The 12,041-nt window shown below is 37.9% G+C and overlaps 1 protein-coding gene across 6 annotated transcripts in view; it reads right to left on the bottom strand.

The window, feature by feature from the left end:
• The window catches only part of LOC308514616 (cyclic AMP-dependent transcription factor ATF-7), a 111,155-nt gene that overhangs the window by 82,490 nt on the left and 16,624 nt on the right, over positions 1-12,041 (bottom strand). For 5 of the 6 annotated variants that reach the window (XM_081084830.1, XM_081084834.1, XM_081084833.1 and 2 more), the window contains exon 2: positions 5,226-5,294. The exons of the other annotated variant lie outside the window; for it this stretch is intronic. In XM_081084830.1, the coding sequence (XP_080940956.1) occupies positions 5,226-5,273 (48 nt within the window). In that variant the 5' untranslated portion in view covers positions 5,274-5,294. The remainder of the gene's footprint in view (positions 1-5,225; positions 5,295-12,041) is intronic. 6 annotated transcript variants of the gene reach the window in all.

The following is a 12,041-nucleotide window of genomic DNA, read 5'->3' as shown; positions in this document are numbered from 1 at the left end:
ATCACAAGGTTACATAAAACTGCAGCATTTTCAGAGTGAACTGAAAGCTATTGCAAAATCAACATATTATTACAAAAAACAAGGTTAGCATTTGGCCTAATTGTGCATAATGCAGTGTATTTTCAGCTGCCTGACAGCATGCAGGCACTCTTACCAGATGGGAACTGGATGAATTATTGAATGAAATATGAATTATTAAATAAAACTCTGAATTTTTTTAAACTCTTGGCAGAGGGTGAGGAAGAAAGGCTATTTGTTTGCCTGAAACTGCCCTCACCTGTTGAAGCATGTAAAGATAGCATATACCACCATAAATGGCATTCACCTACCAGAGCCATTTCTTCCCTTGTTATTCTCCAATTCACGATGCTCCCTTGATATAAAAAAATTCAGTAATCAGCACCAACCCATTCTTCCTTGCTTTTCTTTTGTGCTAATGCCAGTTAATAGGGAAACTTGCCAAAGGGATAGAATTAAAAATCCAGAGTCCCATAGTATCTGTATGGCCCATTTAATAGGAAGGCTGGGATAATAGGAATAATCTCTACAGATTTGTGTTATACAGGCAGTAAAACATATACCTTTGTAGCATGCCAGCATTTAACCAATCATAGAAACTATTTGTTGCCTCATATATTACAAGGCAATAGAGATTTAAGGGATAATGTTCATGGAGGCAGAGGATACGAAGCAATAAACAGCATTGGAGGTTGGTTAAATGCCAAGTGAAGCCAGGACTACAACATCATAAACATTATTCCTACTATATGACAAGATAAGGAGGTACAAGAAACTGCCCTCAATCCCACCACAACTAGGGCTCTACTGCTATTGTTGGCCTTAGAAAGGAAAAACAGGAGTTCCATGAGCAAGTTACATTTCATGTCTCAGAAAGGTATGAACAGAACCCCAACTTGTACCTAAATGTCCTCTGGGAGAAGAAAAGCTCTAGTAGCAGATATCCTCAGAAGGGAAAAAAAAAAAAAAGAGTAACAGCCCCTAAGGTCACACTGGACAGAGAAACAATCAAAAGATTTTTCCTTAAAAGGACAGCATTGATACAGAGTAGTTATTACAGAAACCTTTCTCAACGACTAATAATAGGATGATACTATCCGTTAAGCAGTATCTCTTCATAGGAAATGTGTTCCTGTTTTTAAGGAAATAGACATTTTAAGTAATAAGCTTATATGACCAGCTTCTGCTCAGTGACTTGATTACGATAACCAGAAAGACTACTTAAATATGAATAATTTGTACTGTAATACAGTATCTATCTATGCTTGAGAGGAGGTATAGAAATACGGAATTGGTTGACTATTGAAAATAAAAACTGTGCAAAAAGCATCCAAAAGGTATGTTATCTAATTGCATCCTCATGAAATAATATCTCTAATTCAAGATTTCTGACCAATACATAGTAATTTTTCCTACTTTATAATCCACCTTCAAGTAAAAGTGCCTCCTAAAGCATTAAAAAAATCACAAGATTTGCTGGATTCAGCCACCAACTATATTTCTATTATTTAACAGTCACATACAGGCAAAGCCATTTTATAGTCACAATGTTTTTAAAATAAAAGGTTGGCAAAAGTAGGTTTATAGTTGTGATATGCAAAACACAGAGGTTATTCTTGTATTATAATTTATTATTGTATTATTTTCCATACAAACAACTATAAATCTACTTTTGCCCCACCCTGTATATGCTATCTTTTAACCATCACATCATAAACCCATACAACTCAAATTTAACCAGCCCTTTGTCACAGGGAATCTGGGGCATGGCTGCCTCAACAACACTAACCCATTCTCTGGAGGCAGCTCTGTTAACTACCTCTGCTGCCACATTCCACAGAGAGGTATTAGTAGGAATATTGCTTTCCCTGAATTCCTCTTCATGAAGGTGATGAGGCTCAAGAGAAAGAGAGTCTCAACAGAGAAAAGCCGTATCACCTGTCTTTTCAGATAAGAATGCAGAGAACACAACCTTTAGCAGCCATCTCTAAAAAAAAGTACAGGCAGCATATTTAGAACTCAGCTGTGTCACATCAGACTTACTGTTGGGAAGTGGATCATGAACAGAATCCAAAAATAACAGCCATTAAAGACCTAGCAACCAAAACATGTTTATGTATCCATTGAAAGCCTGGTGGTTTTGATTATATGGTGGAGAGTATAATCCACTAGTCTATTTTAGGTGAATTTTCCTTTCACCTTCCTAACTTAATATTAAAGTGTAAGATGTTTTCTGAGTTTGGGGGTACCTGGGGTAAAGCCTGGGCAGGCAACAGATATTAAAATAATGCAAAATTCCTATAGTTTTTGTTTGTTGGTTGGTTTTTAAGGACCAGTCTCTTGAATTATAATTTGCTTTCATTCTTTTCTCCTCTAAGCGGTTCTCAACCTGTGGGTCGCGACCCCTTTGGAGGTGGAACGACCCTTTCACAGGGGTTGCCTAAGACCATCCTGCATATCAGATATTTACATTACGATTCATAACAGTAGCAACATTACAGTTATGAAGTAGCAATGAAAGTAATTTTATGGTTGGGTCACAACATGAGGAACTGTACTTAAAAGGCACAGCCGTGGGCAAACTACGGCCCACGGGCAGGATCCGGCCCATTTGAAATGAATAAAACTAAAAAAAAAAAAAGAGCGTACCCTTTTATGTAATGATATTTACTTTGAATTTATATTAGTTCACACAAACACTCCATCCATGCTTTTGTTCTGGCCCTCCGGTCCAGTTTAAGAACCCATTGTGGCCCTCGAGTCAAAAAGTTTGCCCACCCCTGAAGGTTGAGAACCACCAGTTAGAGTCTGATAAAAGCCACTGGTTTTTGAGACTTCTATAGCATTAAGTTCTAAACCATCCCTAACAAAAATTATCATGGTCCTTATTATCCTTCCTGGGACTTAGCCTTTTTATTATTTTACTATTTCTGGAATAAAGAATTTGAATCAATGACAGAGATCTATAAATAGCTTAAAGGCCTCCAGGTGTCTCCAGAATGAAACCATTTTCAAAGTATATAAGGAAGTTGGATGACAGGTCAAGGGTAGTTCACTGTACCAAATTTATCTTCCCTGCTAGATTTTCACATAACAGCAAATCTTGCAGGGATCCCACTCTAGAGTTACTGGTATTTGTTACCAGATATTGGGAAAAACTTGGAAGAAGACTAAAATATAAGATCTACAATTTCACCTGACCATAAAGTTTTAGTATGCAAGAAGGTAAAAAAAATCTGGCTACCTTCAAAGTCTTAAGTTGCAGCTTTCTATCCTTTTTCTATGAAACATACAACTTCCAAAAGAAGGCAGCAGTCTCCCGAAGTTCTGCACCCACTGAGGGGAGAAAGTCTTCAAGACTTACGCCAGAGTTTATCATTAATCCTAACAACCAAAATACCAACGAACAATTCAGAAATAGGAAGGAGAAGTAGGGGAAGAAAAAAGGCTTATGGTAAACAACTCTACAATATAAGAAACCAAAGTGAAAAGTACCTACTGATTTCCTACCTCTAGTCCAAAATGAAAAACAACAACAACAAAAATACAACCCCACAAAACAACAACAACAACAACAAAAAACCCTCTCCCGGCTCTCAAATTTCAGTGAAAGCTACTCTTTTCTGATGAGACAGCTTAAAGAAACAGTATTCAGATCTCTCATCCTCAGAGAGCTTAAGAGATGCTTTTCCCATGTATTCCTTTATTTTTATCATCCATTTTTATTTCTTTAAGTCCTTGTCTGGGTGGTTTTAGGCACACTACATATAAGAGAGATTATAGGTGTAGAGTGGCTTAAATAATAAGTGAAGAAAAATAAATGTAAGTATGAGAAAAATATATATTTTCACCAAAAATGCAGGTTTTTAAAGTAAAGAAGAAAAGTGGAAAAGGTACCAGGTATCAATTATGGGAATCAAATTAAATACTTTTATCAATAAATTCACACAAAATTTTGGAGGAATCAGGTTCAGATATGTACTCCAATACAGATGTCTGAAAAGTAAAACAAACTTACTCTATATTCCCAAGTGGCCTCTATTGTGAAAAAAAAAAAAAAAAAAGTATAAACCACATGGAGAAAACGTGCAGTCAACAATAAAGCTGAAAACTTTGACAAGGAAGGAAATACACCCTACAATGCTGAATACTTCAGAATACAATGCGTTTTCAGTCTTTTCTGAAAATTTCAGCATTTACTGGAATTTGAAATCATCCTCTGCCTATTCCTTGTCACCATCCCCATCTCATCCACCTCTCAAATTCCAATTCTTAGGAATCTCTGGAACGTAACTCTCTCTTCTTTTTGTCTAAGTATTTACAATGTTTAATAGAACTATTCTGCAATCTCACACACCACCAGTAAGTGTCACTGGACAGTCACATGACATATTTCTAACTGAACAGAAATTCAACCCTTCAGGGTCCATAAAATCAATTTATGAAGACAGAGAAAACTTTCTTTGTATTCCTTTATTCATCCTTTGTGGAACACAGAAATAGGGGAAGGTATAAGATGAAGAATCAAGAAAGTACAAAATGGGGGGAAAAAGGCAGTTTCAAAAAATTACTTTATTAAAAAAGTATATGATGAAAAATATCTGACACATGATATACACATCCACAAACAATAACATGGCAGCAGGGAAAATGCTGAGAAGTCTTGCAGCTTATATACTGCTATGCAATCTCAGGTTCTATGTTGGATTTGTCTTTCTTAGATATCTGCCATAGCAGCTAACAATGATTTTCTGAATCAACAGTCAAAAGAAACTTTTTTTCGTATTTAAAAAATCCAAATAGACTCTGGCAAATTGGGGTTAACAATGAATGGGTGCGTTCTCAGCTGCCTATCCAAATATATTAAGCTGACTTTCATATCCATGAACGTTGAGGAGAAGATATTTCAAAACTTGGCTTTGTATTTAGATAGATAGGTTTAGAAAGGAGAGAGAGCAACGTGTACTCCTCAACACCGTGGAAAACAAACACCAGTAGAATAACAATATGAGAGAGAGAAAGGCAGATTTCATTACAGTAGAGTGCCTACACTTCCTCATAACTTGAATTTACACACTGCAAATCCTCTGATCTGATTACCTCCAGTGATCACGTAAAATACCGGCTTTAAACTCTTTGCCTTAGTGATAAAACAGCCACTTTGATTCACAACGAGACATTCACAATAAAGTATATTGTAAACGTACCTGTCCACAGCCCGGGGCATTGCACACAAACGGTCTGTCGTCTCCCATATTTCATGTAGCAGAGCGGAGCTGAGGAGGAGGAGGTAGGGGGAAAAGTTATGTTAAATATGCTGGAGTTTTAAAAAAAAGTGCTTCAAAAATATCAACCCTAGAAACAGGTGTTCCAAGAATGCCATCTATCAAAGCTGTAAACACAGGCTACTTTGGGGAGACACATTAGACAGGTGGCATATGATCTACTTACTGTGCCTCAATTGAAACTTTTAATTAGAAAAATTTAGACCTAAATAGTCAAGGAATTTCAAACCTTTTGCTGGATTTTCCCTCTTTCTGCTACAGTATATAATACACTTCTCCAGTGTGCTGAATTACAACCAATGCAGTTCCCTATGTCAATAAATCCACTGAACGCTCGATGCGGAAGCCATATTTCTGAACTAGAGAAGACCAAAATTTGTCATTTAATTAATTAAGGGATTATAGGAGGGGTGCTCCATTTTACAGGGCTATAATCTGGCTCCCTGGTGTATAAACTAGGAGACGGTTGGCAAGGGCCGTTTATCCCAGATTATTGCCAAAGAAAACAAAGCACCCATCCTATTGGGCTACACGGGAAATAATTTTCATTAATAAAAAATAAAAATAAAAACCTTCTTCCCCACTGGGAGCCTCCTTCCCCCCCCCACCAATAGTCTGTGGCAAATGGAGAAATATCGGTGCCCTTCCCCCTCTGATTCTATTTATGGCTAGGTTTTTAAAAGCAGCAATAAAACAAATGTCGACTCTTTGGGGGTTTACTGGGTGAATATGTTCCGGCTGTTTGTGCTGCTCTCGGTCAGAGTTCTTGGGCTGATCGGTTGCAGCCAACAGATGTGTGCTGCTGCAGGGGATAAAGAAATGGCACTAAAAGGCATCACCATCCATCCTCTCTATTTCTCTAAAGAATTTAACAGGGTTTATATTGTTGTTGTTTTTTAATTATTGAAGCTAACTCTTGCAATGCTGATAGAAATTATTTGTCAAAGAACAATAATTCCAACATGAATGTGCTGGGGAAATTTTTCATCTCTCTCCTAGGAATAAAATTAGAAATACAAAAAATAGATAAAACGTACTTTGAAAGGGTGGGGGGAAAAGGAGTGGGGATATAAAAACAGTCTTTATAGGATAAACTCTTAAAGGACATTTTCAAACATCCTTCTATAAGAGAGAAAGATATATGAAGGAATATGAACAAAAGAAGGTGAAAGAGAAAGAACTAAAATCTGAATATGCCTTCAGAATTATAACCAAATTTCACATTTTTATCTTGGAGACAAACCAAAATGTCAGGTTAACCTCCGTCAGGCCTGCGTTAAAATAAAATATGAAAGTGCTAGACTAGATCTGGTAATCAGAATACCATGCTTAAAACTCAGAGAGTAGCTAGGTAACAATGCTTCTTCAACTCTCGAAGACTCACTCTGGGGTTGGAAAACAGTATTTCTGGTAGTCTGATCAGTAATTCCACAACCAATCAGTGTTTAAAATTGTGGGGTGCCCGTAAAATAGAGAGAGGGCTTCTTAGTCACCTTTCAGTGTGACAGGAACAGGGTCTAACTATGAAGAAACTGGTGCTGCGGCATTATTGCTGTAATGGAAGAGAGCCTGCATGTACGTAGGTGTACACAGATTTATATCGCATTTAGCCAGGATAAATTGCTTCAATAAATTGTGTTCCTGAGAGGCCAGCTCAAGCTGATGATTGGGTACTGGGAAAATGAGAGCTTTATTTTTCTTCACACAGCCTCAGGACAAGGGGATTTTTCTGGTTTATCTGTTTGTTTTAAATACATGATGATTTTTTAGCACTTTCTGGAACTACAACATAGTACAAAAAATAAATACAACTAAATAAAAGTAAATAAATGCAAAGACCAAGGGCATTATGACTGAAAATTTAGAGTATTTATGAAAAGCAATTTATCTCCGGAAAAAATCCTACAACTGCTGTGCTGGAGATAATTTCCCTTCCTAATCCCAGAAACTGCTTTCTGAATATAATCACAAAATGAGATTTTATTTCAACAAGGTTCTCTAACATATTTTCAGCCAAGAAGTAAAAAACTACAAGGAATAGAGGAGATACAAAGACCAGACAAGCTTCCTTATTTTTATCTTAGTTTTGTTATTTGAGGCTAAGTTTTTTTCAGTTTTCAACCTAGAGGAGGAAAAGGGTCCTGGCTGAGGAGTGAGGCAATATTGGCATAGGAAGTAACGAAATAAATTCTGGAATGGTTTCCCCCAAATCACAAAATTCAAAAATTTACCTGGTTTTGCACAATCACATTATAATATACGCCTTCCAAATTTTATTTAATTGAATCTTTACTAGGAAATAGAGATGAAAAATCATAACTTTTTAAAGCAATTTAAAGGGGAGCAAAAACAAGTTGGGGGGAGGGAAAGCATTAAAATGTAACAGAAGCATGCATTTTCATGACTTAAATATTCTAATCTGACAGTCACTAACTAGGATTTCCGGCTTCCTTCCCTATTTGCTGGCTTTTGTTTGCCATTTTCACCAAAGGGCGATCACAATGGGAGGAAGGAGGCCCTCTTTCTTAAGTACCCACAATTACTCTTAAATCATTCTCTCAATCTCTTGCCCCTTTTCTTTTTCATCATTCTTGCTTTTCACTTTAAAATGATTTGTCTTTTAAAAATATTAAATATTTAGCAACAATAATGATGTCTCACCACTTTAAGAAATTTCTAGCTAACAAAAAAAATTTTTCCTGGCCCATGTAGATCAGTTAGATTCCCTGTCAAGGCATATGCCCAGGTTGCAGGTTCAGTATGGTCAATGGGTCGATGTTTCTCTCTCAAATTTCTCTCACATCAATGTTTCTCTCTCTCCCTCTCTCTCTCTCAAATCAACAAAGACTTACTTTTTTGCCTTGGCTAGTGTGGCTCGGTTGGTTGGAACATCACCTTGTACACCAAAAGGTCAAGGGTTTGATTCCTAGTCAGAGCACATGCCTAGGCTGTAGGTTCCATTCCTAGTCGGGGCGTGAATAGGAGGCATCTGATTGATGTTTCTCTCTCTCTCCCCCTTCCTTTCTTTCTAAAATCAGTAAAAGCATGTCTTCAGGTGAGGATTAAAAATTAGTGATAAAACGAATAAATAAAAACAAAATTTTTAAATAACAAAACAAAAATAATTTCTCCTTCATTCCCAGTCTGTTGCATCAATTGCTATATACAATGAATGCCATTGCTTATTTCTACTTCATACTTTTAAAAAACCTCTAGTTACGAGGTCAAACTGATGCCCTCTCAAAAACAAAAAGCAACACATTTCTGTAGTATAAACCGACTGAGAGAAAAGGTGATTCAATAATGATGTTGCCATTCACTAGAATTTAACTCAGTTCATTTGTAACTGCACTGTTTGACAAGTAGGTCACGTGTCTGGCCATGGCACTCACATCCATAGTATGCTTCTTGATCTTCAGGATGAAACTCAAGCACTTTATAGAACTAAGCAATAAATAGCAGGTAAAGGAAATATATAGGGTGTCCCTCCCAAAAATGTATATACACTTTAACAGCTGATAGCTCAATTTTGAAAATGAAATATATTTTAATAAACGCTGCCTTTATAATTATTCAAAGTGTGTGCATTCATTTTGGGGGGAACATCCTATATTTAGAGATATCTCCAAAGGGAAGTGGAGATCTTGGAACAGGGGGAAAAAGGATGCATAAAAAGGCTGTCCTTGAGGCCAAGTCTGCCAAGGAAAAGGCTCAAGTACTCAAGAATCAGCAGAATGCATAAATAATAAAAATTAGTATTTGCTCAAAAGATAGAAAGTTATCTAAATGCTGGGAGGGAACTGAAGAATTTCCAAGATTTAGAAAATGATTTTTAATAACTGGGGTAATTTCATAAAATCTATGTTAAATAGTTTTGTCACAGCCAGAAGTATAACCTAAAATGGTCAATGTACAAATTAAAAAATTATCTCTCTATTGTGCATATGTGTATCTCTCTCTCTACCTTTATATTTTTAAAATAAAATAAATTAAATATGGAGCCCTAGCTGGTTTGGCTCAGTGGATACAGCATCCGCCTGAGGACTGAAGGGTACTGGGTTCGATTCCAGTCAAGGGCATGTATCTGCGTTGCAGGCTCCTTCCCCACGCAGGCCCTGGTCGGGCCCTGGTCAGGACTCGTACAGGAGGCAACCAATCGATGTGTTTCTCTCACATCAATAGTTTTGTCTTTTCCTCTCTCTCCCATTCTCTCTAAAAATCAATGCAAAAATATCCTTGAATGAGGATTAAAAAATAGTAATAATAAAATGAAAAAATAAAATAAAAATGGAATCTGTCACTGAGGTCCAAAGAGTCAGTTCTCTGGACCTGGTTATAATGTGATTATTTCTTTCTTTCTTTTTTTTTTTTTTAAATATATTTTATTGATTTTTTACAGAGAGGAAGGGAGAGAGATAGAGAGTTAGAAACATCGATGAGAGAGAAACATCGATCAGCTGCCTCCTGCACATCTCCCACTGGGGATGTGCCCGCAACCCAGGTACATGCCCTTCACCGGAATCGAACCCGGGACCCCTGAGTCCGCAGGCCGACGCTCTATCCACTGAGCCAAACCGGTTTTGGCGATTATTTCTTTAGTAACCAACTAATGTTAATAAGATGGTCCAACTTTAAGTAAGGAATAAAAGCCATATACAATCACACCCAAGGGTCTGTTCTTAGGTTCCTAATAACAAAAAGCAGCTGTTGCTAGGTACAAAAAATGAGAAGGGCACATGTACCATAAATATCAAAGATTCATGAAAATCTAGAAGGGGTTCAGACTAGCTATCACTCATTCATTCAGAAAACATTACTAAGGAACTACTAAGTGCAAGGGAAAGTGGACATAAAAATAAAAAGGCAATAGACCTCTGCAAAAAAAAAAAAAAAATCACTCATCTATGTCAAAGAAAACCATAACTGGATAGTAATGTGGTAAAACAGATTTTATTCAGGATTATTGCAGTAGGGGAAAAGACATCTCAGTATAAGAACTGGCCTCAATTCCAAATACAGCATGGGCAAGTGGGAATGCATAGCCAAGCACCAGGGCGAGGGGTCGATGGATAGAAAATTACTAAGAGGAGAAGGGAGATTCTGGCTAAATTGACCTAACAGGATTCTTGCTGAAGACAGGCCAGAGTGATCAGACATCACCTGGTGGGTGGTGGAGGATGAAGAACCTGATCAGATATGAGGGTGATCAGATATCCAGGTGGAGGAAGCAGTTTTTACTAAAACTGGATTTTACGCCCTAGCCAGTTTGGCTCAGTGGATAGAGCCTCAGCCTGTGAACTGAAGGTTCCATTCCAGTCAAGAGCACATGCCCAGCTTGTGAGCTCAATCCCCAGTAGGGGGCGTGTAGGAGGCAGCCGATCAATGATTCTCTCTCATCACTGATGTGTCTATCTCTCTCTCCTTCTCCCTTCCTCTCTGAAATCAATAAAAATATACTTAAAAAACAAACAAACAAAGGAAACCACTGGATTTTACAAGGAAGTGTATACACAGATGGGCCTAAAAGAAGGTTTAGGAGCCTCATTAAAATTTGGACAGGCAAAGAATCGTTGTCATCTAACAGGAAAGATGCCAGGTAAGTAGTAAGAATGATGGCTTAATTTATAAGTTCAATTAGTCAGAGGTGATCAGTGCACATATTAGACCCCTTGCTATTTCTCCGATTCTTTGTAGTCATTCATCAAATTGTTTTGCTAGCAATTCTAGAGTATAGACTAGAGCACAAAAAAGAGGGGTTAACAGTCTTGGTAAAAAATCTGACAAGGAAAAAGTTTGAAACTAATAACCACAATTTACTTTTTAGGCCAAAAAGTAAATTAACTCAGCTTAAAATTCATTAATTCTCTAAATATTTTCTTCAGTGCCTGCCATATGCTCTAGGCCCCAGAATTCAACAGTGAATGAGACAGACAAGGTTTTTACCCTCATAGTGCTTATGGTCTAAAAGGAAAAAACAAATATTAAGCAAATAAAATAATTTTAGATTACTAACAAATAATTCTATGAAAGAAATGAAATAGTGGTATGTTAGTGACTAGAAGTGGGCTACTTTGTTTCATGAATAAAAAGGAAATGGCTATATTATTTGTGACCAAAGGGGAATGGGACAGAATACAGAAATCTAGGTTAAAATTCCTGGAAGCCTTTCCTCTTACAACACAGTTGACGTTCAATAAATATTTATTTATTTACTCGAACAGTGATATTCAAGTATACTTTGCTCAAGTATACTTTGAGTTTTTGCAGAAAGCTGTTGGGACCACAATACAACTGCTATGCAGGTATTTATGTATTTAAAGCTATTCATAGAGAAGACATTTTAAACATATTTACAACTACTTTGTGCCTAAGGAAGTTTTATGTTATGTTACTAGAGGCCCAGTGCACGAATTCGTGCATGGGTGGGGTCCGGCCAGCCCGGCCCCAATCGGGGTAGATCGAGGCTGGGCCTGTCAGGAGGAGGAGTTGGTGGGAAGTTGGCCAGCCGGCCTGGCCCGATTGGGCCCTATCAGGGCTGGGCTGGCTGGAGGAAGGGGCTGTGGGCGATTGGCCAGAGGTCCCTGCCACTGATTGGGGTTGGGAGGCTGATTGGGGGTGGGGCTGGCCATGGGGAGGGGCTGTGGGCAGTGGGCCAGCCAGCCCCACCCATGAATGGAGTGGGGGGTGCCGATTGGGGGCCAGCGGCCTGGGGGAGGGGCCATGGGTGGTTGACCAGTC

Source organism: Myotis nattereri (assembly GCF_964212035.1).
Source record: "Myotis nattereri genome assembly, chromosome: 2".
In the NCBI taxonomy this organism is placed as follows: domain Eukaryota; kingdom Metazoa; phylum Chordata; class Mammalia; order Chiroptera; family Vespertilionidae; genus Myotis; species Myotis nattereri.
This window is presented reverse-complemented; position numbering and strand designations above follow the sequence as displayed.